The sequence below is a fragment of the Hippoglossus stenolepis genome, chromosome 5 (genome assembly GCF_022539355.2).
Source record: "Hippoglossus stenolepis isolate QCI-W04-F060 chromosome 5, HSTE1.2, whole genome shotgun sequence".
Classification (NCBI taxonomy): Eukaryota; Metazoa; Chordata; class Actinopteri; order Pleuronectiformes; family Pleuronectidae; genus Hippoglossus; species Hippoglossus stenolepis.
Window position 1 is genome coordinate 3,755,339 of NC_061487.1, and position 27,659 is coordinate 3,782,997.

Genomic DNA, 27,659 nt, shown 5'->3' on the forward strand with positions numbered 1-27,659 from the left:
TAACAGTTGGATACGTGTTCTTTATTCATATCTTATATATGTTTGTTTACATTTATACAAAAATACAGAATACAGTAGAGTTTTCACCCAGAATACCAACCGGGCAGTAATTACATTTGCTTTTTGGCACCCAGACTTATTTCCTGTCTAGAGCCATTTGATTCACCCAGTGGAGTGGGATGGATTGGATCACTCGAGCCCGAAAGCACTGTTCGGAATGCAGCCCTGCTCACTCTCAGACCACACAACAACCCACATAGGAACAGTATTTAAGGGCACTCATTCTCTTGACTAATGCATGAAATTGCTTGATTTCTGGCGTCCATGCATCAGACATACAGTTTGTGGCTCTTGCACAGACAGGAAAATGGGAGACCATGTATTATATATTTATGTATATATATATATATATATATATTAATTTATATATATATATTTATACATACATCGATTTGTTTTTGTTCACAGCTTAGACCTGTTGCAGCTCATGATATTCATAGACTATGTATGAAAAGCAACGTTTGACATAGTATATCTTGTCAGTTAGTTTGTTTGTGGCGAGACCAGCCTATGTCTCAGAATAGTGGGCACTGCATGTAATAGTCTTCATGTAGAAAGCAAAACCTAACGCTGACTGAACAGAAAGTCTCAGGTCTAAATTGTCATAGATAGTATGTTCCAATATTGTTCAAAAATGCATTTTTGCGTGGATGTAATCGTCTAAAAGCTTAAATTTTTTCCAGTACTTCACTACACCACTAATTTCAGATATTCCTGCTAAAAGTACTGCTGCTGTGGACTACATGAACACCAATGTGGTATACATTTGCTAACACAGACTCAGCTCTAAACTGCCATAGAGAATATGGCACCAGTAATATGTGGACGTTCATAGAGTGTTCTTCAAAGACGGATTTTGGAATGAATACGATTATCTTGCAGTTCAACATGACACACAATACTTTACCACGCCAAAGAATTCCAGCTATTGATGCTGAAAGGTACTGTTGCTCTGAACTATATGAACACCAATGTGGTATACAGTTTTTTTCAAACACAGATTCAATTTAGCACAATATACTCTCATCTGCTATAACAAAAAGTCCCAACATATAGTCCCATATACACATGAAACAAGCAGAGTTACGTGCTGAACTGTTTCCTACAGGTTACAATGGCTAAAATGTAACGGTGGCCAGAAATGTCCCAACCACTGCAAACTGTACTGCCGATGAAGGAGTTTTCACATACTGGAGCACTGCTTTTCCAGGATCGTCTTCATATCATAACTGGGCACAGGTCAAGCCGACTAAACGGTCATGGTTTTGAGTTAATTTAGAAGAAAGAGAAAAAGAGAGAGAGAGAGATTGGAGACCATATCTGCTGAGTAACTGTGGTGAGATTATTCTAATCTGCCATGTAATGATCTCTCCACTGTCTGCTACCACACAGAAACATAGACAGGCTTTTTGACATTTACACACAGAGTCAATCTCGCTAATCAAACAAGGCACAGAACCAAAGAATGGACATAGTACAATGTAAGAACATGATAGAAATACTTAAGACTACATACAGAAACAGATCTTTGTGTCCTGCCCACTTCTGTCAGTGTCAGCTAGTCAGCAGCAGGACGGCCCTATGGGAAAGGTCACAGCCAGCGTGTCCTGTTCACACTCCAACCTAACAACTGATTGTCATTATTGATCTCAATAGTCATCCGTTGCGTTTCCCTAAAATAATTCATGATGCAGCAGGGTCTGATGGACGATTTGCAGGAGCCAGAGAATCCAGTGGAGGCGTGATACAGGGGTTTCTCTCTGACAAAATCTCACAGTCTTTTTTCAAAAGCATGCGGTTGGTTAATGCAGTCTTACAAAGAAAGGCAAGCTTATCCATATGGTAGCAGGCATGATTTAACCAGACAAATCTTGGTCATGGCAATCGTGAATCTGCCATTGTCAATCTGGAGAGCAGTCCAAAACAGGCCTTTCACTCCTGAGGTCTCACTATGGAATTAAGCCTCGAGTTTGTTTTTCATCACCCCTGGACACCAACAGGAGAAAAGAGTAGAGCCCTGTGGAAGAGAAAGAGCGGGGACAGAGGGTTTAGAGCACCGTGACAGGTAGGATTCAAACAATTGTCTTGATTTTTGTGTGAAAAGCTCACCAATTATGCTGAAGAACATCGAGGGGAAAAGCATTACACAATTTCAATGACGTTCAACTTGTTTCTGTAATTGAGCAGAAAGAAAAGTATTAGCCACTATCCTGAGACGACGACAACAGCAGCAGTAACAAGTCGTCTGAAGAAGACAGAAATGGCTCTTTTAGGGAGGCTGAAAGAGCTTTCACATGACAAGAGTCAAGTGTTCAATGCCCAGTCAGGTGGTGGCTACGCATGAAACGATTTTAGTGATTCTAGTGATTGTGTTCCTGTACAAACACACCATCCAGAAGTCAGATGAGATCTTTCCTAATCAGTGAAGACAGACTGATGAGTGAATGGTCAATAATCCTGCTATATAATAATCCATCATTGCTTTGTTTTTGAATTGGCTTCACACATGGGAAGTAAAAGTTAAAGGCAGAGACAAAATGATTCAGTGCTGTTTCAGCAGGAGGGTGTCTTCTTGTAAATAAATCAACTCTGTCGTTCGTCTGTGGGAGCAGCGTGTTACAACACATGGAAAAATCTTGTTGTTAGCCGACTAAATGACCACTCATTTCAAAACCTTCATCTCCTGCTATGTGACGCAGGCTAAGCTAAGATTTAATTAAGCCTCAAGCCCAAACTGATGACCGCTGAAAACAATCCAAGCCTCGCCCTGTGTGAGCAGGCAGTGAGTGAAAGGAAGGGGAATAGTTTCCTGTTGAAATGTTGCTCTGGCTGTAAAGATACATGTGAAAGGGAATAAAGCAACTCACTTTTCGGATGTTTCATCCAGTGGAGATGCAGTCCATTCTGATCCTGTGAAGATTGCCCCTGCTCTGGGGTTCTGTTGAGGAGCCTGCTCGTTCCTCCGGGATCTGACCTGTTTTTCAGGGGAAGGAAAGTACTGTCAGTGTCCAAGTACTCACTCGCCCCACTCGCAATCACTACGACTCAGATCCACAAAGTATCTCTGGCTGTCATAAATTCCATGGATCCGAGAGTAATCTCCTTACAGTAACAAACATTACATCACAACTTTATCTCTGGAGCACCTCGGGCAGTTACACAGGTTAGTGCCATGGGTCAAAGGTCAGCTCACCTTCCACACGATCAGGAATACAAGGCCTAAGAGTGGGATGAAGAGTAGGGAGAGAAGGCTTCGCTCCACCACCTCGGGCAGCAATCTCTCTCCTTGAATTTCAACTAAACAAAGAAAAAAATCATATGATTTTCAGAAAGAGAATGTGTTATGTTAAATTTGTTATTTGTGGTCGACGAAGGATTTTACCCAAACATGACTCGCGTTGCTTTTAACATTGAAATTGATTTCATTATTTAGCTAACTTTTTATTTCTATATTTGAAAATGTATTCACTGTTAGTTAGTGCGATCAAACAGGTTTCGTCTGCTGATAGTGGGCATAAAAGAACATTTGCAAAACAGCTGCAAATACCAGCTAGTTGTTTATTTTATCACTGATTATCATCAACATCCTGCTTTCTAATGTTGCACAATCAATTAAATCACTCAGAAGTGGCAAAGAAACACTAAAACGCCGCCCTCAAGTAAACCACTGACTTTTAATACAAGGCATTCCAGATTTGCCTTAAACATCCCATCCAGACAAGTTTTCAGACATATAAAAAAACGCTCTGTTTTGAATAATAATTTTGTGTTTGATGTGGTTTTTCGAGTTAATCTTTCCCCAATGTGGAATTTAGTGTCAAACTCCGCACATACAGAACATCATTCTGCAAAGGACAGCTCCATGCATCCACAGAGCAAAACACTTTTCTGAGTGGAGTTTTAGTAACTAAACAAAAAATATTTAAAAAAAAACTAAAATATATTTTTCAGGGGTTCAAAGAATCACAGAAGTCATGGTTCGCATCAGATTGTGTTTTCTATTTATTAATTGTAATATTTACTTGTTGAATTGAAGTGCCATATGAACAATAATTTATAAGAAATATGACTTCTGTTGTGTCTTTCCTGTATCCAATTAATTATCTAGATTGTGGTGGCCCGCAATTTTCTAATTTGTCCTGCTACAGTTTCATAATGAACCAGAAAAAATTACACTTCTCATTATAGCACAACAATCTTCAAAGTTAGTGTTTTCCTGCAGCGCTATTTGCCTCGTGCTTGTTCGGGTTCTCACCCCTCATCTATACAGTTTTTGTTCTCTGTTGCACTTGAGAGGGGCGATTATAACCTATATTGCAGCCAGGCACCAGGGGCAAGCTATTATGGCTATATTTTTGGGAGCTGCCATGTCGTCCATCTTTATTTTCTGTCTATTGATTAGAACCAAAGCCATTGTGTGAGCCAATAGGAAATAGGAAACTCACTTAGTGTACTTTCTCTGTTCATAGACCAAACCTGTGTCACTGTATTATGTGTGTGTGTATTCTTATAGTTAAAAAACTTATTTTCTGTCAGTTGGACCAACATGAATGGGACATTCGACCAAAGAAACAGAAGCAGATAAACTATTGAAAATGTAGCGGTTGCCATTGGCCTCTGGTGCAGGTGGACAAAAGCCTTCCTGCAGCAGGCTATATGAGATGTGATGATGAATTTGTCTCGCAGTGTGTAATTAATCAAGTGACAGCAGCTCCATGGAATGGGCTGACTTGCTCTACTTTTGATGGCTGCAAATCAGTGCAGGCTTTGATGGTTGCAAATCAGTGCAGCCATCAAAACCTCCGGCTTTGACACACCAGACCTGACACTTGTTTTCTCAGTAATTACGAGAACTGTGAACTCACGTGGATTGCAGCCTGTCGTACAGTCTGAGCCTTTGCTGCTGGACGTGGGCGATTCTGCTGAAAAAAGATAAGACATCAAAAAAAGTGTTGACGCCTGATGATGAAAACCTTGTCACCTGAGGTCACCTCACCACCTTTTTCACTACCCCACCACTCACACACATACTCACACACATACAAAAGATCTGATCCGATCCGACCACTCTGGCAAAGAAAAGCCAAGCGCTTGGGAAGATTGGAAGATTGCTCTGTAATCAACACGTATACAGTCAGGTTTCGGCCCTTTTCTTCCTTTCACATGGGCTGCCTGGGGACATCTTCCCTCAGTCCTGTGACTCAGCCATGTCTCCATGGGCCGTCTAAGCACCGAGACGGTTTTGAGTTATTTTATCTTGTAAAGTTCTTGTGAAGAAATAATGGTTCCCGGCTTAAAAGCTTCTCCAAACGGTCACAAGAGATCTGTCCTAAATAGACCCCGGGCCGCGCACAATAGCCCAAAGAGGGTGGTGGTGTTTTCAAATGTTTTCTAAAATAAAGCACTTAAAATACCTAAAGAGTCAGTCAACCCAATTCATAAAAAGACAGATTTTTCTCACTTACCACTATTGACCTCAAGCTATGCAGGCTGGCATGATTGGAAGTCATTTGATTGTGTGATCATTACGAATCTCGGACATCACAACAGTTGTGTATCTCACCAGAAACAATGTTCTGAAGGCCTTCATGTGAACATCTTTTATGGTAACTACTTTTAAATTTGAGCTCATGCTGGAATCAGGGTGAAAAAGTAGCTGTGCAAATGTTCTGAGGCTGATCGACGGTTAAAAGACGCCCATAAAAATCACACATGTCTGGTTGGCAGCAGTTCAGGTGATCTTATCACAGAATAGTGGGAAGGCTTCATTCCAAACTGATCTGAGCTGTTAATCTGAGACTCACCGACTCGCTGATTTTATCACTAAACACACTGTTGCATGTGAGTAATGTAACCAGCTTCCCTGACCTCCAGTAACATTGCTAACGTGTAGTCTGTGTGGGTTGTTAATGCTCTAGGCAGTGAGATTATTACTTGTGTGAAAAATACAGTGATTGTGTCACAACACAGGGCTTAATTCTACTTATCGCCACCCTGCAGATGCAAATTGAAATGTTGGAGTTGAGTCTTGACCAACGCTATTAGTGTGCTGATAGTGTCCAAAGCTGCATTCAAAGTCAAAACATTAACCCTGGTAAACGGCACAACAAACAGGCAACATATAAAGAATAAATATCACTTATAATGAAATTACCTTCTAAATAGTCTTCTGTAGTTACTGTGTAAGGTGTGGTGGGACAGGGAGGAGGATTACAGTCATCTGAATCTTCTCTATTCTGTGCAGCTATAAGGAAGTCTTTGACAAAGTCAAAGTATCGCGCTGTCTGCCACCTCTCTTCCCTGTAGTGGCACTCAAAATCGTACATGATCGGCTCCTACAAAAACATAAACACAATTTGAAGATTTCAGGCAATTCATTTCAAGGGATAGTTAAAAGCTTTTTTTTTTTTTTTTTACTGATAATGTGCAAATTTGTGATTAGCTGGTTAGATACATGTCACTCATCTTGCGATAAAGGCCTGCAAGTTAACCATGTGTGCAATGTAATACAGGCTTGGGTAACATTAGTGTTTGTCACTCACACTAGTTCATTAGCTTCATTAGGCCAAAGTCAGTATATTTACAACACATTTTGTGGGTCTACCACAACTTACCAGAGACCCCATGTTGAGCCGCAGTTCTTGGAGCATTTGGATGAATATGCTAATATCTTTTCTGTTGGATGAAATGTTTCCAAACTTATGCGATAAATCTATTAAACTCTCCTCCAAGTAGAAGATGTTTAATTTTACCCAACACATCCCACCCTAGAAGACAAAGAGCAGAGACAAGGAAAAAGGTGAGCAATGACATGAACTGATAGATAATTAATACGTAGTGCACTAACTGAAAATTATCAGAGTACCAAAATGTCAACGTGAACATTCAATAGTGCATATCCACCAAGTCACAGAAAGACTACTGAAATGATGATGATCAAAGATGATCAAAGATGATCAAAGTTTGAGAAAAGCAGCAGTCATAAAAAGGATAATATGATGGTCTGGCATCTCACCTCTTCTTTAGGAACAAAATGTACAGGAATTTTGTAATCTTTAGGAATATTTTGTCTCTGAAAAAGAAGAAAAAAAAAAGTATTACATCACGTCCATCATCATTGAAATATCATCCAGGTTTAATTTCTAGTTTTCTCTGTTTGCTGAGGTTGTTTTGAGCTCCCTAACTTTTAGACCTTTGCACATATTAACATTGGCAATAAAGCAGGTGCCGCCAGGCTTTTGAAAAGAGCATGAATCATAATGTTGTATGTTCCGCTAGAGCCAGAATTGGTTCAGCAGAGGCAGCAATAATCCTGACCTGATATGGAGGAAAATGGCGTAACACAGCCACACAGTCCAGACAGGCAATCATCTGACTTGAAAAATGTTATAAACAAGCTAAATAGGAATGATGCTTCCTGCTTTTGTGACTGTGCAAATACAACAAATATAAAGACAGTGCCTCTTAAAAGAAATGTGCACATCTATTTTGTAATTTGTAGATTAAATATACAGTATGTATTGCACACTAGACATACAATGTCTTCTCCTTACCAAAACAGAGAGCTTAGAGATGTCATCTGTCACTGGGTTGACGTCAAATTTACTTGAATGTACCCCAAGAGTGATGAACAGCAGTAAATAGACACAGACACGTATCCAAATCTGCAGGTAAAGGGGCGAAAAAAGCAATATTTTGACGATTAGTCTCATCTTTTTCATTAAATAAATAATAAGAAAAAACAACAATTATAAACACATTTTAACCAGCATTACAACAAGGGGTTAAGCATGATATAGAATGAACAGAAGATTGGTGGTAGAGGTGAAAGCTGAATAAAAAAAGCTCAAAGTCACAAGTGTTGAAAAACGTCAAAATGACCGTGCAAAACCACTGACCACATTTACAGAATGACATTATATACACGAAGCAGCTTTTACGTTTGGTGTCAGCAATAAACTACCATGCTGACGCAAATGTGGAGGAGATCTTGTAATCCATCTGTTACGCCTCAGCCTATGCATGTCTTGAACCACATTTGTCCAGGACGATAACAATGAAATGAATGAAATCAGACATGTCCTAGATATGATGAGATAAGTTCAGGGAAGTTGCAAGTTGGTCCCGAATAATAAATTAGTATTTTCAGAATTGTATTTAAATATTGTATTAATCCTTGCAGGGAAATTGCTTTGCTCTGGTTTTACTCATCACAAATACATACACAGTAAGTGGATAGAAAAATGTATAGTCAAGTGTGACGAAAGTAATGTGTCCATTGTCACATGACTCAAGTCCCGGAGATCATAAAGAAGAACTGTCAGGAGTTTTTCGGCAACAGACGCATTTGCTGGGTTAGCGGCTTTAAATTAAGGCAATGCCTTGTGCAAATTCTTTCAGTACGTAATATGAATGTAGCTGCACGAGCTGAAAGAACAAATGATCTTGGGTAAATATAAAACACTTTTTTGCCGAGTTTGGGTTCCCAGCATGCAACTTTCCACTGAAACGTTTTGTGGTGAGTAGGCTGGTATGTTAGAAAGTAAGACCTTGTTCAAAAAATATATTTGTGAAGGAGCCTTGTTGCTGCTGCAGAGCCGCTAACACTCGATGAAGTAAAATAGAAAAGTGTTATTGTGCAACGGAGAACCATTAACGAGTGGATCGTGTCACAAGATACTGAGAAAAAATGGGAACGCTGCAAGAATAATCCTGTTTTTCTCTCTAGCAACAGACAGTATCAAATATCGCCCAATTAGCCATTTTTGTACGTGAGATTAATGCTGGATTTGATTCCAGGAAGGAATTACTGTCTTTGCAAGCAATGCATGTTGTGGCAAGTGCACCTGGAAAGGGGTAATTGTGCATTTTCCAGTTCTGATAAAATCTGCTATGACATTTGAATATTCAGATAAATTTGCGAAACCCCTTCAGGCATTTGGTGAGCGGTTTCAGGTCATGAGAAGTAAACAAAAGGAGCTGAAAGTTTTAAAGGGATAGTTCACCCAAAAACAGTGTTGCAGCCAAATCCAATACAATTGACGTAAATGGACTTCTTACACTTTAAATGTAAAGAAACAACACAAAAAAAAAAATCAACACAAAATGCCTCCATACTGCTCTTGTGGCATAATCTGTAAGCCCTGTCATTCAAATTTGACTAAAAACGGTGTCATTTAAGCCTAAATGTCTGCTGTGATCCTCCCCCTAGTTACTGCTGCAGTTCGCGAGAACTCGTGAGTATCACGAGAACTGCAGTAACTACGATGCTTGGAGGACACAACAGGAGCAGTATGGAGGCATTTCACAACTCCTTTTCTGTTGTTTATTAAGTTTGAAGAAGTGGTCGACATTTAGTTCAATTGCATTGCATTTGGCTGCACCACTGTTTACCCCTGAAACTCCAAAATTGTTTTGTGGACTCAAACACTTCACCTACCCCTCCATCGGCATAGTGGTGAGTAGACAATGAGGGAATTTTCATTTTTGGGTGAACTATCCCTTTAAGTCATTTTGTGTGACCGACAACATGCAACACAAAATCCCTGAGCTGCAAAGCAACGAGTTCAAAGCTACAACAGCCTCCCTCTGCTTGACCCCTATGAACTTTATATACATCCTGAAGTTTGTATCCCTCCCACTCAGCTGTGAGTAGTGTCACCCTTACTACCATCTGATCTCAGACGTCAGAAGAGTTAGTGCGATATGTGTTCAACAATGTAGTATACACCTCCAAGGATGATATACGAAGACCAGAAGGTCCTCCACCTCCTTTTTTCTCAGATTTATTACTGTTAATTGATAATAAACTACACATGCGGAATACGTATTAATTCAAACAAAATGCAACAAGTGACTTATTGGTACTCATGTCAGGCTAGTTCTTCAGAGCTTAATGATATTGCATTTGGTTTGTTCTCTTCTCACGGATTGCCAGAAGAAAAGAAATGACACTATTCCAAAAGAGAAACATTAGACTCTCATTTTGACATGAACCAATGGAGATTTTGAATGAACTAGTTAAGGGACAAAGGGCTTTTTCACAGATAGCATTTTGAATCGTCACAGCAGAGAAGGCAGTATGACCTATAACATTAAAGAGACTGTTTAATCATTTTAATTATATTTTATTAATACTTCATAATCATAGAAATTAGTCAGGTTACAAAAACAGCTATAAATCTAAAGGCTGCCAGGGAAAGATCAACTTTGGAAATGAGTGGGTAAAGGTAAAAATCTAATTCTTATCTAATGATCAGCATATGAGCAGAATTAATTAAATGACTATGTTACCCTTTTACATACCAATGGGATTGCCAATGAACTACTATTCTTCCAATAGGCATTATTGTTCTTAAAGTAAATAGCAGCCGCTTTCATACAGGTGACAGGAGCTTTTTGAAAATGACAGTATCTGCTTTCATTTCTATTTGAATTTGTCAGACCTGCATTTTTTCGGATCACTAGTGAGCTGTCTTCAGGTGCTGCCACAAAGCTGTCTATCAGCTGGCTACCAGCTGGCTACCAGCTCACAGACTTATACAACAAGCAAATGCTTAGGAAGGCTACTTCAGTCATGAAAAGCCTAGATCACCCCCTCAGGTCATAGTTTAAACAGTTGACCTCAGGTCGCCGTCTCAAGGGGCCTGTTGTGAGATCCAAGATATACAAGGTTTCCTTCATCCCGGCTGCCATTTACAGCCGGGATGAAGGTGGTGAATAACAAATAATTATGGATTGTTTGTTGCACAAATTGCTCATTTGCACAGATTATTGAGATATTGATTTTACTGGTGATATGACTTTTTGTTATACAGTCTCGGACCACTGTGTAAACTGTAACCTGTTGTCGACCAATGTGTTTTATGTGTGTCTCTACGAACGTGGCTGTGAAGCAATTTCCCTGAAAGGGACAATAAACTTTGTACGAGAACTTATCAACCCCACTTTGGGATAGTCCTCTACCTTCATGTTGGAACAGTTGATGCTGTTGTGACAGGAAAGCTGTCAAACCTCATCACACAGGTTTACATTGGGTGAAGCTGCGATACAACTATTTCTGACGGTTAGATTTCAACTTCAAAAGACATAAGATATAGTCTTGATCTGAATGTCATGATCTGCATGTGATCCTGAGCCTCTGTGTATTTAGTAGTAGGGGATTTTAGTTTGAAATGTGAAACGTTTTTGTCATGCTGCTAGTTGGCAAGAGTATTGATATGAAAAGTACACATTATACATACACATGTTGTACATATATTGTATGTATGTATTCGTGTATGTGCGCCGTATGTATGTATGTATGTATGTATGTATGTATGTATGTATGTATGTATAAAGTGAATTTCAGTTAAAAAAAAAAATACAAATTGGGACTTACATAATTAATATTCTATTATCTGTTCTAATTACCAACCATCTTAGGTAACTATGTTATCTATAACTATAAACAGATGCATAAAATGAGTTTCGAGTTAAAAATTAAGCCTTCAAAATGTTCTCTCTGGACCGATGTTTTTAGCTCTTACTTAAAACACACGTATATGAGGACAACATTCCACAAGCTTGCACGCAGTGTGCTTCCTGCCATTCCGTTTATGCCACCAATACAGACACACACACAATGCCTTTAAGCAAGGAACACTGAATGTAAACTTTACTTTTGTTTGCAAGGAAACTCCACAGGGGATCTTTAAGATGCACTTGCTGCCCGTAGGTGTTGTAGGAAGTTCTTGCCAATGGTCCCAATGTTTTTAACTGCCTAATGGACTTGTATTTTCCATTAAGCCAATGCTTATTGTACATTAACAATTGCAATTCATTTGTCTGACCTCCTATTTTCTGTTCCAATCAGGATTTATTATACAACAGCAATTAGTGCCAGCCATAAATCATCTTAAAACACATCAGCAACCTTGAAAGAGAACCTCCTCTTTAGTGAGTAAAGCTTTATGGTATTTCACAAATGGAACTCAGTGGGTGTCTACTCCTCAGGCACATTCTACCTGTACTATAAACTATAGTTTATAAATATATATACTTACTGTTTTGCAGCAACCTGTTGTTCTCATTCACAGTTATACACATTCATACTTTTGCCACATACATTTTCCCCGCAAGTCTTATTTCAAATCTTGGCAGACGTCCCTACCCACATTCCTCCTATGGCTATACATCTGTCAAACAGAGCCACAGCAGGAAGAGAACAATGATCCATTAACAGCAGGAAAGGCCAAAGGAAAAGCACTATTTAAAGTACAGAGGAGATGTAATTCAATTCCACCTTGCTTCTACTTCTAAGCCAAAACGAAACATCTTTAAATGGCCATGAGCAAACAATAATGTAGGAGCGTTTAGCAAAACGTGTGGGGCATCTTGTGATTCATCAGTTCTGCCTCAGCCTCTGCACACAATGATAATTAATGAAATCAGAGACACTTGAGACACAAGGTTTCGAGCAAAACAAAATGTTTGCACAAATAACAAAAACAATTTTAGTTAATGAGGCACAAAATGCAAATCAAACAAATCGACAAAAGGATCTTTGTCTAATTTTAAATAAACAATTGTGTTGTTTAATATCACCTGACACGACAAAAGACCAACATTTCATAAGCAATCGAAAGTGACATGCCAATGTCCCTGGGTAAAATAAGACGCCTGCAAATAGTTTTGATACCATCTCTGGCTATAATGTTCAACAATGTCTCACGCCTACACTGACAGAATGAGAATAAAGCTTATTGACCTGTTTTTGTCCACTGTGATGTAGTGACCTGGCTGCTTCAGGTAGAACTAACTGTACCACATCAAACTGAATTACATAAGAAAGCTTGTTACACACACACTGAGGTCTTGAGGACAAAATTAATCCACATGGTTTTTCCATGTGACCTGACACCCTTAGACAGAACCAACCTGTACTGGCTTGGAGTTATGTGCTTTAGATCAGCAGCAAACAAATGTTTGTGTCAGGGTTAAGGTCAATACATTTTTGCTTCTTTCAGGTTCCAAGAATATCAGGACCCAAAAAAGCACTGCGGTTTCAGTGATGGCAGGTTAAAAGTCTTAAACAACCAAACCAGGAAGGCAACAGTACAAAGGCAGGCAAGTAAATAGTCACAAACATGAATCAGGCAGCTATGCAAACAAAAGGTTTGCAGGGCTTGGCAATGAGCAAAAAGAAAATACAACAACTGGTAGGAGGTGGGAGCGGCCAGCAGGTGGTAAACCCAGCAGAAGGGATAGGCTAGGTCTGAGATAACATGGGTTTATGACATTGAAAACATTGGATTTGCACATTTGGTACAAACACTAAAAGGGATGTGCCAATCATGACAGCTTCAAGTTGCATCAAAAGACCAGTTTATATGTTTACATTTCATGGCTTCTGTGACACCTCCATGGCATGGGAAAAAGCACCCAACCTTATGCTGACACCAGCTGGTTTTACCCCTGCTAAGTTTGTTTAAAGGATGATTTAGGGACTAAGCCCTCATGTCAAACAAACATCACACTGTAAATAAAATGAATAAGCTGACAAAAGTTGACAGGCTGGAAAACCATAACATAATTAGCGAAAAGAGAGACAAAGTAATGGCCAATTTGGTTTGGACAGTATCCCATGCAGAAAGGATTCCATCATCTTGAAACTCAGCCGAAATAAACTAGGGAGCGCAATGGCTAAGAAGGCCTGGTCTATTTTGTGAGATTAATCTCTCCCACACTAGATATACCTAGAGTGTGTGCAGTCTAAAACATAACACATTACAAGTGTGGCTCCACAAGATCAGACATTTGTCTGCAATCAATTCCAGTGTTCAACAGGGATTTCACACAGAAGAAACAAAACTCCTGACTCCTTAGTCTCTCAGTATTGATTTGATTTGAACTTTCTCCTAACGTGTCAAGCACCATGTTGTCAACTGCAATACCACCAGATCAGCTGTGTGTTGGTTGTCTGTTGTTCACATTGGCAGTGTGTTCCCTGGTGGCAGCATTCTGGTTTACCTACTGCATTTCTTTCAAAACAATCGGATATGTATTAAACTAAATGGCAGCCCCTTTAGAAGAAATGAATGGATTAAGAAAGTGAAACGCTGGAGTGCTTTTACTTTGAAACAGGTTCGGGAAGTGTTTGTTGTGACATTGACAGATAAACTATGTAGTTGACTGCAGAATAAACAGAGAAAATTATCTTTCACCTGAGATTTATTTGAGTCTATCTGATGAATTTATGTCACAAACATAAATGGTGTCAACACTTTCTGTATGTGTTTCAAAATAAAAGCACTCCAGCATTTCTGTTGACGGAATCTATTCTTTTGTTTAAAAAGTTATTTTTATTGTGAAATATTTGCAGGAGCCGAAGATGCATTGATATGAATGTGAATATTGTGCATAGAATACATAAAGTTGCATCAATGCCTTTCTATGTGTATATTTATGCTCGTACATTCAGCCTTTCACAGAAATTGCTAAATAATAAATATGACCCTCCTAAGTGGGTTTTTTGGAAGATATCAGGGTGGTAGATCTCAGCTTATGTTTGGAATTTAAAAGTGATCTTGGGCTCGAAAAAGGTTGCTGACCACTGGTTTAGAGGGATCTTCTGCAGAAAAACAATGTTTTCATTAGAGTATAATCATCTGTAACTATGAATTGTTGGGTTTTCCTTAACTTCTTATCTTCATCAGGAGCAGGGCCACTTCCACAGTGTCTGCCAGGAGGGCCATTCATGATTTAATGTTACCTGGAGGGGACCAGTGAGGTTTGCTTATTCAGTTGGTTCCAAAATGCAACTTCACCACTAGATGCTACAAACTCCAACACAGTGGACCTTTACATTGATGCTAATACTGATTCACATGAATGGGTTAAAGATGAGATTGGACTGAAATGCATTTATTGCTAAATGCATTTATTGTAAAATAAAATCAGGCAACTAAAAATCAGGCAACTGGAAACATCAGCGGGGCAAATTATCTCCCATAAAATGTCTCCTTCCTTCCTTTTGCCATTAAAGCCAACGAGCTTCAAGCAATGAAAGTATTTCTGGGCAGTGAATGAGCTGCATTGAGGGTTTTGTGGAAGCAATATTTAAGTGAATCGTACATATGAAACATGTGACTTGATACTGAGGAATTACAGTAAATGCTGTTGCATGGTTTGTCTGGGAAGCAGAGCAGCTTGCGTGTGTGTGTGTGTGTGTGTGCGTGTGTGAGGATCTTACAGGCATTTCCAAGTTGTTTTCGTGTTGTTAAAACCTGTTTCAGGCTTTTGCAAATTGCTTTGGCTGTTAAAACGTGTCTCCAATCAATTTCATCACACCAGATGTTAAGTCCACTTGTGAAAGTCACATTCCTACAGTGGAGAAACAATTTGATGTAGAATCCCATGGTTCGGAGGATGACTACTTCATGCAAAACGTTTGCATGAAGGCTTCCTCTTATTGTCATTTGTTATGTTGGAGCTGCTCGGAGTACCACAAGGCTTGTGGCTTGGTGGCTTCAAGGTATGAAGGCTTAACTGGGTGCTGCTGATAAAAAGCAATGTGTTCTTAGCTGTCATACCATTTACACATGGGATCAGAGTGTGAGTTTTGTGTTCTCTGTGCATTTGTCAATCCTAACATTCAAAAAATGCAGTCAGTCTAAATGATGGATATTTCATTGGCTGCAGATTAAATAAAAAAAGGTTTGCTTACAGTGCATAGAGAGATTGTTCTAGTCTGAAATGTAGCCGCCTACAAGAGGCACATTATGCAAGGAAAGCTTTTGTAAGTAATGCACTAGTTCATGATTAAAATATTATAAAAATGTATTTCCTAGTGGGTAAAAAATCTTCACATGCTTTAGTATAATACTCTTTCACAGAAACATAGATAACACACTAAGATCCAATCAAAATGCAAAATGGAACTGTGATTCCAATCTTATCGTGAGCTGTCTCACTGCAACAAGGAAACTGATGGGAAAACCTCTTGGTTAAATAACACCCATGCAAAAACAAACAGATCTTGTTTCTACAAGTTCCAAAAATGCTTGTGGACTCCCAATACACAGCTTGGGCCAAACATATCAATAAACAACAGAATTCAGTGAGAAAAGGGAGCTCAAGATCAAGAGTTCAACTCACTCATTTGAATGTTTCCCCTGACACTATCTTAGCAACGATGTGAGGCCTAGGCTGAACTGAGAGGGAAGGAGTATATTTGCCATGCTGAAAACGTTTCCTCATGGGTTTTTAAAATCCTGAAAACAACAATGCCGCTGTGTCCAAAACATCGGAGATCAACCACTTTCATTCCCTCAACAGCAGAGGCAGCTGGTGTCAGACCAGAATGAGCAGGGGGGTGTTACACCCCTCCAAATTGAAGCCCTTGTCTTTGTCAGGTGCATTAAGGGTCTCTATGCCTGCGATCCTTCCTCTCCCTCATCTCATTTTTCACCGTCACTTTGAACCCGAGGCATCATTAGCTGAACAGGCTCTTCAGACCGCCGGCCTCGTGGCCCTCTTAACCACATAATCTCATAAAAGCGGAACACAGGACCTTGCATGACATGAGCCTGCCATAGCAACATGCTGCTTGTCAGAGAAATGGATATTTGATCCATTTGCCCCGAACAGTGTTTTGAGTTTTGCCATGTGATGTAAGTTCCCATGTTTCATAATGAGGATTAAAACAGGGGATGATAATGGCTGTGCAAAGAAAATACCAGGCTGCTGTTGCTATCCAGATGTTCTAGAGCTCATCCAGGCTAAGGTTAATCAAGGGTTTTAAATTAATGTTTCATGCAAAAGCTTTGTTTTGATCCTTTGGTAAGGTTTTTCTTTTTATGGGTGCTGTTTCTGTTTCTGTGTTACGACTTTGCTTTGTGTATTTGAAGATTGCAATTTAGTATTAAACATTCCCACTGTCATCATATCCCCCTTAAATCACTAAATGTTTACATTATTTGATGTTTAGGACATTGTTTGCATCACTCTGTATTACATAGTGCTAACATTTCCCATTACTGCACACTGTTTACGACTAGTATTTCCAGGGAACAGGTTACCAGGTTGGACCTTTCATTTGCATGTCAATATTTAACATCTCCATGAACAGACTACAAACAGAGCCTTCAATATTCAAGAGGCTATTTTTACCTCATAAAAAAAGATAGAGATAAGACAACAAAGAAAGAAGTATTCCTTATCAAAAGGACTTTTGACATTACTAAGAACAAGACTGCAGTTAACATCAAACGCATCGCCTTGAAATATAATGTGCCTATTAAAATATGACCTGTTAACTGTATTTTCAGACAATCGAATGGTACAACAAAGAGGCTAAAATAGCAAAGGCCTTGGCACTGGACGTCCACCCGATCTCCGAGCGACTAGAGCTCACTTATTTCATGTGTAAATCAAATTAGTATCTAACATTCAGTCTGCTGCAGCTTCTGTCTGCAGAGGTTCACTTACAGTTGCTGGCACTAACAAATCAGGCTTCACGGTAATAGAGAGGAGCCAGACAATTACGCCGACATGTATAGAATGTCTATGCAGGGGGGCCCTTGTCTGACGAGTCTGTTGCAATCTTTGGTCTTGGTGCAACTATTTGGGTGGGTAGTAGTATCTAAAAGTTTTGCAGAATATTTCAGACAAACTCTGATTCCTAAACTCTACCACTTTTTATATTAATGACCCTGAGTTGACTTTTTTGACAGTATATGTATTGAACTGTGTCCCAGTAGTATTCCACGGCAGTTCCCCAGCACTTGGGAACCGGTTCCAGATTTTCAACCCATTAATCCGTCTGAATCATATGACTCAGAGCTTGTTAATTCCTTTCCAGTGTGTTTTTCTGACACTTGTGCAAAGCAGCGATATAAAACTTGCGTCAAGAAGTTGAGTCATGGTCCAGAGGAGGAATCGGTCCAAAGCGTGTCTTCATTTCATAAAGAAAGATGACAAAAGCTTCGTTAGTGAATTGGCGAAACACCAGAAATATGCTGAAACCTCTTTCTACATTACAAGGGCTTAAATTCCAGGACTGCCATGTGTTTGACGTTATACACACGAGTGCCACAGCTTCAACCAAGCAAGGGGTTCCCCACCAAGGGTAAATGTTAAAATAACATTAGCACCATGCTGGCAGGCTTGGCAGATTATTTGTCTTTGACTAAGAAAACCTAAATAAAAACAGCAGTTAAACAGTCTAGCTTTTGCACAGAACAGCCACATGCATATTTGTTTTCCTTCACTGTGTGCAGATTCATGGATTGTGAAACTGTTGTGTTGGCACTAAAAAATCCATGTAGCCTCAATTGTGATAAGGAATAATCCATGAAGAACTAGACCAATAAACAGTATGGATAATTGTATTGGTATGAATACCATCCCGTGTGATAAAGGTCTAACTCACAGCATGGATCTCAGTGGGATAAGTATGACAATATTTTGCTCTAGCAGTCTCTAGCAAATGGCCTGACGTGACTAAATTAATTTTATTTAGAGCACAAAGAGTGAATTTGATGACGTTGATAAAGTAGAACTGTTTTGAACTTGGATCTGCCTGATACCTGATCCACTTAGTAAGGTCAGCGTCTGGCCACGTCTGATCTGATCAAGCCTGAGATTGGATCGGTGCATCCCTGCTTGTAAAGGATTAAAAGGGCAGTTGAGCAAAAAGTGAAGAAATAAAATGAAAAAAAAATAGCAGAGCGAGAAATAAATCACTACCTTAGAGGATGCATGTGCGTCATGGTGACATCACGCAGAAAGCTGGACTCTGCTGATGACCTCTGAGTAAAGCAACACAGGTCTGAGAAAATCACCAACAGCTGAACAGATAGAGGCCGAGATCCCGTAGGCTGAGATTAATTAAACCACTTAATAGCGCTGGTGCTCACAACAAGCAAGCTGCCACAGCTATCATTATAGCTGACGATACATTTGAGCAAGCGGGAAATGGTTCAGTTCATATAACGTAAAAAACACTTTGTCGTGTTTGTGAATAAGCATATGTTGCATGGAAAACTGGCATAGAAATCTCTAATGAGATCAGACCTCACAATGGCTTTTGGTAGAAATCACAGAGAACACCCACTGTGTTCAAAAAAGGCATTGAAAGATAAGTGCGAACCAAATGTTGCAGCCTCTCAACCAAATATTATCAAAGTGTCAGCAAGCCGGAAAGGATTAGAGGTTTTTAAAGTTGAAAAGTGAAGCTAAAGAAACATTGGGAACTGAGAGTAAAAACAATCCCGGGGAACTATATTCGGGGACGTACACGAGATTCTTATTTCAAACTTGGAGCAAGGCAAGTGTCCTTTGGCTCAACGAGATCTTGTTATCCCATATTCCCTGAGAAGAATTTCCCCAGACATGTTGTTTGAGATGGAGCGGTGGTTACTGTCTGTGAGACCCAGCGTGTGATCAAAGAATTACTGTTATGTCGATTTGTCAAACTACTTGACTGACATTTATTATTCGCTGTGAAAATATGTGTCTCCGTCTTCCCACACGTGGGGATCCATGCCTAAAATTTATGAAAGGACCAAACTGCCTGTTCAGAGGACTTTTTAACTTGAGCTACCGATGCTTCCACCTCAATCAAGTCATAATGCTGGTGTCCCACAGGCAATCTAATCTTACTACTAAGAGCAAATTTGAAAGTGGGAGGAGAACGATAAAATGCACTTGGTGACTCTCTTGTTTCCTTTGAAAAGGAAAAGCACCATTTTATGATCCCCTTATGGTCAGGCCTACAGTAGCTTTCCTTACTATGTCAACAAGAAGTTGTGAAGATGGATCTGGTTTGTATGCACTAACTGCAGGAGGGGGATTTGGACGAGACATCAACGAAGGGCATTGTGAAACTGCTTTCTTTTTTTTCTTTTTTTTTCTTTACCAGAATCTGTCATAGATATAATTTAGTTTTTACCCCTACGGGGCTCAGCTTCATCACTAACTTGTTTTACTACTTATACATTAAATTGCAAAAAAGGTACAGAAATAAAAATAAACCTTGAAGTTTTCATTTATCCCTTGTTTGCAGTTTGATGCAGACAAAAAAGTGTCTGTAGTACAGTTTTGAAAACATTCCGGTCCTGACCACTGATATTGCATGCTTGATTTAATTTGCACTCTTCTGTATTTATTCTTTCATCAAACAATTTCTGTTTTTAATCACAACATTTCCAATTATGGCTGCTTGAACTTTGGCTTTTTGTTAAATAAAGAAGAAAGGCTTCGGAGAAAAATAATTTTTTAATAATTAGTGTTGGAGAGAACCAAGTTAGCATCAGGGTTAAAATCCTAGTCAATAAAAAAGAGTCCTTGTTGCTATAGTTTAGAAAAAAACATGTAAAAGTCACAAGACCAGTCCGATGCCAAAATTGACAAAAATGCATCTAACCGACCCTGAATCTACATGCAGCAGTTTCAGTTGCACATGACAAAAACCCAATATACCTCAATGATGTTTGCTGAGCAGCAGAGATGACTAACCGTTTCTAATGTTTTGCATCAAGTGTCCTCCTTAGCATCTCATCGTGGCGCGAGGGAGAGTGGCACATGTGGAAACTGCAATTTCCTAGCAAGCAGATGCACTAATTGGCATGAAGATTTCTATGAACACGATTCAAATCAAACACATCCAAATGCCCTCCAGCAGCGACTGCTCCGCCTGATGTACCCTGGGATTGCTTAGCAGGGGGGATATTCACTTAGGGGATGACTTGGTGTTTGCGAAAATATCCAGAGGTCCTACATGGGTATGGGACCTCGAGCCTCTGAGGTTTAGGTGAGTTTAAGGCAACATGCCAATTACAAAAACCTGCGGCATGGAAAAGAGCCTGAACACACGGGGTGATGAGTGTGCTAATTCAATTAGATGTTTTATCGCAGGAAAATGGAGATGATAATCCACCAATCACACCACAATTTGTTTCAGATTTCATCATGTTCACCAGATGATGGGCCTTTGCTTGTTGTGGGATGGCAAACTACTGATGTGAAGAAAATTAAACCACCACCGCTTACTGCATCCATCTGCCTTCATACAGCCAATGAAACACCACATACAAACCACAGCATAGCAATGAATCATTGAACTGCATTTAAAGTCACTCTAGATGCTGTTTGATGTTTTGATGTTCTCAAGCAGAGACAGGAAAAAAAAAAAGTAATATGTTCATATTTTAAAGAGGCGCAGTGAATCCAGAGCTGGTTCACACTATGCAATTATGTCTCTTGGCCAAAGCAGAAACCACAGAATACAATCTTCTCACATGCATTCGGTTGTCGTGCCACTTGAGAATGCCGTAGAGGAGACTATTTAAATTGGCCCTTGATGCACCTGTGAAGTGGCTGCCAGGTCTGATATTAGTGTCTCATCGCTCTCGGGACTCAGACCCTGAGGAGAGAGGAGGGGAAAAAAACTGTATAGAGATCAGGTAGGTGCAGTAAATTGGACCCGATTTTTTGTCAAATATGAGTTACAAAACTGCAGTGAATTATTGTCTTTTGTACAACAGAGAGAAATCAACTCAGACTAAGGGAGAGTCTGCGTTAGCCAGGGCAGCGACCAACAATAATATAATATAAAAAATCTGTTGATTATTTTTTACAATTAATTGAGTAATGATTTAATCTACAAAAATATATTGAAATATCTAATAACGCATGAATAAGACTGCACAGTGACTATCAGACCTACAATCCAAAACCAATAGATGTCTAATTTGCAATGAAACAAAACAATTGTTCTTTTTTTTTCCAGGGGCGTAACCACAGGTGGAGCCGAGGGGCAATGGAATCTGATCGCCCCTGAGGTCCCCTTGTCATGTCAGTGGTCAGAGGTCTAAACAATAGCAATTTGTAGAGATTTTTATTGTCTTACATTTTTGAAGTACACAATGTGCCTCAACTAGGAACAATTTGAAAACACATCATTGATGTGTGGCTTTGCTCTAACGCTATAGAGCTAACATTAAACAAGGAATGACTTTCACCTACTGAATCAGTGCATGGAGGCTGGACATTGAATTGACTCCTCTGTGTCAACTGACGCCCCTTTATGTAGAAAAATAGATCTGCCACTGTTTTTGCCTGGCCACACGTAGAACATAAAGTCTTATCTAGAGAATCAAACATGGTGTTAGAAATTTGATATCACATTTTATAGATGATCGTATACTTCAGGCAAGAGAGAACAAGAAGTCTCCATGTGAAGTGCTGGTAACTGACTCTGACAAATGTATCACTGTGGCTTCTGGTTCACACTTCCTGCCAGCCCACAGAACAGACCCATCAGCCAGGCACTGGTTGTGTGCCACATCCATGTGACAGTGATTTCCCCACTAATAGTTCTCATTCACATGACACCCACCAACTGTTTCTGTGGAACAGAGATAAGGCCAAACCTAGGTGTAATAAATCTTTAAACCAATCCGACAGATCATTTCAGTCTCGCATGTCTGGTTGAAAGGGACCTGCAGGAATTCCGAACTGACAGACCTCAGTGTTTAGTAATTGATAGTACGGACATCCATAAACAGTGTTTTAAAAACAGATACTCGGCTGTGTTTTCTTTCTTCTGGATGGCTTTATGGCTATTTTCTAAAACCTCTGCGACTCCATACAAAGGCAAACACACACGCTTAGCCTCAACAGACACATTTCGAGGGATGTTTCCAAGATGAGGTCTTGGTGGTCTTATATTTCAAACATCAAAGGAATCAACTGCAGCTAAAACACCAAGAGGGAGTCCAGAGAGGGAAATGTGCAGCGTGCAGATTTCCTGCAAAATAGGCTCAGTCAAAGTGACGCCTCCTTGGAGCAGGGTTAAAGTTAGACTGGGCACGTATTCGATGGATCTGTGACAGCACACTGAATGTCTTGTTGCTGCAGAGATAAACTGGAAAGATCTCATCTGTCCAGTTTGCACCTTAAGGCAGGATGGTGCAAATGAGGCAAGATTCCGAAGCAGCATCAAACCTTGGCTTTGTGTGCAAAGGAGGCTTTTCCGCAACGCTGTTGAACTGCGCAGGCTTTGTCATGGGTAACACAGCTGCTGGCTATTTTCTCTTTTTCATTAGAGACAAGACCTTCAAAAAAATGTTAATTCTTGATAAACAATTCTGCTGTTGGAAGAATTATTTTGCTCGAGACCTAGAACTTAACGTAGATCTGAACTTAGACCTCCACAACATCTAGTATATTATATACTGATAAGAAGCTGCTCTATTTATACCCAAAGACCATTAGGTATTCAAATTCTGCCTGCCCAGAATGCATGAAAACAAATCGCTTAACTCAAGCAAATTGATTGTAGTTTGACCAATAACATGTGACTCTGGGAGGTCAATTTGACTGAACCTCTTTGACCCAAGCAACCTTTCAAGAGTCGATCATCACACAATGATCAGATGCTTAATTCTCCCTGTAAACATGCATTGATCAAACCCCCATAACTTATTCCAAGAATCTAAATGACAGGATTTGCAAAGTTTTTTGTAGGTCGAGGTGAAACAGAGAAATGTGTATAAAATGATTTAAAAGACATCTGTTTGTCATTTAAATGCATGTTGAAGCCATTAAAAAAGCGTCTCTGATCCAAAATGCACATTAAGACACATCAAGGACATGTGATTTTATAAGCAGGTAAGCAGACACAATAATGTGACAGTGATGGATCTCATTGAGCACAAAGTGGTTAACTGGAGGGAAGACGTGCAGTCGGGCCTAAGCTGAAATTGAAACATGAGTTATAAGCACATGTGCTGATTCACAGCACGGACAAATACGCATTCACCACTGATGCAAACTGAAATATCTGTTGACAATCAGAGAACATTAGTAAGTGTTAGATTTTTACTGGCTCGGGCACTTGGCACTAATAAGGTAACATAAATCCCCTCTTAGAGCCGACGTTCACAGATCAGAGAGATAATATTAATTGGGAGGACGCAAAGCAAATTGAACAATGTTCTAATGTGATTTTTAAGTCAGGAGATCCACTTCACATTAACTAATTATTTGATTCAAAGCAGCAACGCTAACCTTGCCCTGCTCTGGGGTGAACGTGTCCAACACAGGAGCATACATAGTAGCCCTGATTTCAAGTTTTGTGTTTCCCTTCCTGCCGTTAATATAATCTCATTCTTACACAATCAAAACCATTCATCAACCTGTGACTCACTTGATTAGATTATATTACATTTGTTCTGACACATCAACACCCTGCTTGCCACAAACACCTACTTCCTTTATGATTCCCAGAACATGTGACAACATTTTTCTGATGATGTCGAGCGGTCTGTTGTCTCTTTTAATGCTTTTCCTTCTGGCCGGCTCCGGCCAACCTGCTCGTTTCAAAAACCTCGGACAACGAATATAATTCTGGGAAATCAACAAGGTAATGATGTAGTTCACTCGGGCTACTCAGGAAGTTCGAAGGTCCCCAGGGGACCACATGCCAGAGCATTACAGAAGAAGCAAACTGAGCCGCCATCATGCCAGCAGTCGGCCTGTGGATTTACTGCCTATGTTACAGTAGTAACATGTATGCGTCTAAATCATCCCGGTTCAGCTTCACTTCACCTGCCTAGTGCTCCTTCCGTTGAATGGAAATGTGTAACCTGGGCAAATAGCTCGGCCAGTCAACAACCAGGGGTGTCTGCCCATCTGTGTCTGTTCCACAAAGCAAACTGACGCTCTGACAACCTTGGCTTTATTGTTGCCCCCCCATTCCATGTTTGTTCATTTTATACGGAGCGCTGAGATGGAATAAAGTTGCAACATTCCTGCCCTGAACAGGCTGTGTAAAAGAGGCTTGTGTCTCTGTTCAGGAGGGACCAAGCAGGGGTGGGGGTCGCACATGTGATGACTCTCTCACAGAGTCAGGCAGCTGTTTTCTCCTACACTGTGCAGGAATCAGAAAACTAGCGCTCCCTGCTGGTGCCAAATGATCTGTGGAGGTGTCAAGGTCTGGACGTGCTCACTTTCTCCCTCGCTCACACCCATTGTCATTCACAATGTGTATTTTAACTGGTTTAAAACGTATTGCAAATACCAAAGATATATCATACTTTTATTAAAATCTACCATTTTAACCTCAAAAGGAAGTATGAGGGGACTAAACACGGAGCAGTGCAATCCTTGAAGAAGACGACTCTTTCTCCAGTCTACTTCCCTGAAAACTGGGACAAATCCTTGACATATTTTCTACATGTGATTATGTGACAGTGAAAAGCGCTGGGGGCCGTGGCCATGAAAGTAAATAAAAGATGAAAGGTGTCAGTTAATGCAGCCAAGGCACTCAGCCTAACTTACTGTATAGGTTCATTAAAAAAGCATAAAGGAAACTCTGCTCAGAATAGGATTAACGGCGGCACGGATGCAGAAAAGCCCACCCTCGCTCCAGAAAACTTCAAAGACGTATTCCCAGATGCACGATCACACACACATGCACACACACACTGCTATGGCAGCATTAATATGTTTCACATCCTTTCATTTTATCCTATCTGATAATAATTGAAAGGAGAGAGAAACAAACAGTGATTAGTCAAACCCCTGATATGCGCAGGGTTCAGTTAGACAGCCCCAGGCGTAGTGCAGGTTAAACCTGTCTAAATTTGGTCAACACACCTTCTTAATATGTGATCAACACACCCGTACACACATTACATCTTGGTAAGTCAGCTTCCACATCACAGATTGAGATTCACGTTTTTAAAAGAAATGAAAAATGGTAATGTTTTGGATTACAGAGACGTTATTATTATTATTCATTTATTCTGGTTAATAGCAGTCAGTGATCACCTGTGCAACTGATGGAGGATAGAACCTTCACGTATAAAGACTAACTTCAGCACAGTGATTGAGATGAGTCCGGCTGCTCTGAAGCAGAAGTGTGTGAAGTTTCTTTGACCTCACAAATTAAAATACATAAAGCCCATCTTCCCCATGATGCTACCGGCCATGCTGTCACTACATTATTACACAAGTACTCAGGGCTCATGGGTCGAACCACACCCATCTTCAAAGTCGGCCTCCATTATGAATTAAAAGCTTTAGCAAAATGTCAACACACATATACACACACACTCCTAAAAAAGGGCAGACACCTGCCAGAGTTCTCAAAACCATCTCTCTCTTCTACACTGGATGTCTGCAGGAGCAATTTCACCATAATGGCACACACACACACTTTATTTCCCTCTCTCTATCTTTTCTCTCACACACCTACACACCCAGACAAAGTGGAGATACTTCCAGCCCCGCTGTTGCCGCTGGTAATGACAGGGACCTTTTAGGGACCTTTTACTCGTCCGTTTGTGCATTTCAGGTCAGCCAAGTCACAGGCCACAGATTATGGTGTCAGACAACACAGAGAGAGCCTAAGCCGAGCCCGCAGCGAGCACTCAGAAGACAGCGGCCGCTCTCGGCGCAGAGCAGGCGGATGACAGAGGTGGGAGGTGGTGCCTGGCCCGCTGGGCCGGTGGTTGTATCCTCAGGATGGATCACTGTCCCGTGTCAGGACGCAATCACACAGAACAGGGCCACGGACCTCACTCTCAACACCGGCTCCTTTTACATCTCAGTAATATGTGTCAACAGGTGGATAAATGATGAGGCGAAATGCAGCTCCACGCGTGGGGAAATCTCTCCATGCGTTTCCCCTCAAATTAGAAACAGACGCAACTGTTCACCCTCTCTGGCTTTTTAAGAACTATAGGGCGAGTTTAGTGCGAGTTCCCCCCCACAAACCTCCCTGCTTACACCTGCAACCATTTACCAAAGGAGAAAGTGTGCCAGCTCCGCGAGGCGCCGACACGGTGGAGTGGCGGACTGACGGCGCTGATAAAACCCCTATTGACCAGGAAGGCACCGGGAGGCTGAGCTATACGGACAGAGGCAGCCGTGGATGTGGAGCACGCTGTCCAAACTCCGGACAGGTGGCAACAAATCACGTTGTGCCTGTTTATAAAAGTCCATTGACGAAATAGGGATTGAAGATAAAAAACGTGTCGAGTCTTTCTGGTTAAATTTGACGAGTCGCGCGGCGGCAGCAGCAGCAGCAGCAGCGTGTCCCGCGTCCCCGAGTCACGGCGCAGCGCACACACTTTGTTTCTTCAAGAAGAAAAAGATTTTTTTAAAAAAGAGCCACAAAACAATCACTTACTTTTGACTTCTTCATATGGAACGACAGGAGTAAATCCAGTGTGTGCGAAAGCCTATTTTATTTTACTTCTACGAGGGGGAAAGGGGCTGTCATCATCTTGTGTGCACATATCCAATGCCTAAGTCAGTAGTATCCAAGCAGAGGAGGCGGAAAAAAAAAAGAGCCCGAGCGACGAAGAACGGTGAGAATTGGGAATCGAGCTATGAACTTTTGCGGACGGTCGGCTTATGACGTGTGGCATCTAGCCCATCTATCTACAACATAAATCCAGACACTGAGGGCTCGCGTCGGCGGAGAGGGACAGCGCGCAGAGGGAGGGAGTTAAGCCTTGTTTTAATGATGCGTAAAAAGCAGTGAAAGAGCCGCCCTCTGACGACGCGCAGGGGTTCGCCTCAGCACCGCGGCCGTCTGCCTGCCC

General features: G+C 40.6%; 1 protein-coding gene across 2 annotated transcripts; it reads right to left on the minus strand.

Moving 5' to 3' along the window:
* kitlga (kit ligand a) lies at nt 1-27,659 on the minus strand. Of its 2 annotated transcripts, none has more exons than XM_035157342.2 (10): nt 27,242-27,659; nt 7,614-7,724; nt 7,076-7,132; nt 6,675-6,827; nt 6,215-6,395; nt 4,926-4,979; nt 3,254-3,357; nt 2,928-3,034; nt 2,170-2,233; nt 1-2,077 (listed from the first exon to the last, which is right to left on the minus strand). In XM_035157342.2, the coding sequence occupies exons 1-9, from the start codon at nt 27,254-27,256 to the stop codon at nt 2,203-2,205; spliced, it is 813 nt and encodes a 270-aa protein (XP_035013233.2). In that variant the 5' UTR covers nt 27,257-27,659; the 3' UTR covers nt 1-2,077; nt 2,170-2,202. The 2 variants fall into 2 exon arrangements, with proteins under 2 accessions (XP_035013233.2, XP_035013232.2); XM_035157341.2 differs by having other exon boundaries at nt 4,926-4,982.

What these genes read in the sequence shown, in the direction of transcription:
- kitlga (XM_035157341.2), bottom strand. An exon ending in TCTCTAAGCTCTCTGTTTTG is followed by an intron (nt 7,133 to 7,613) that starts GTAAGGAGAAGA and finishes CTTCTTTTTCAG; the next exon opens with AGACAAAATATTCCTAAAGA. An exon ending in TACGACAGGCTGCAATCCAC is followed by an intron (nt 3,358 to 4,925) that starts GTGAGTTCACAG and finishes TTCTTTGTTTAG; the next exon opens with TTGAAATTCAAGGAGAGAGA.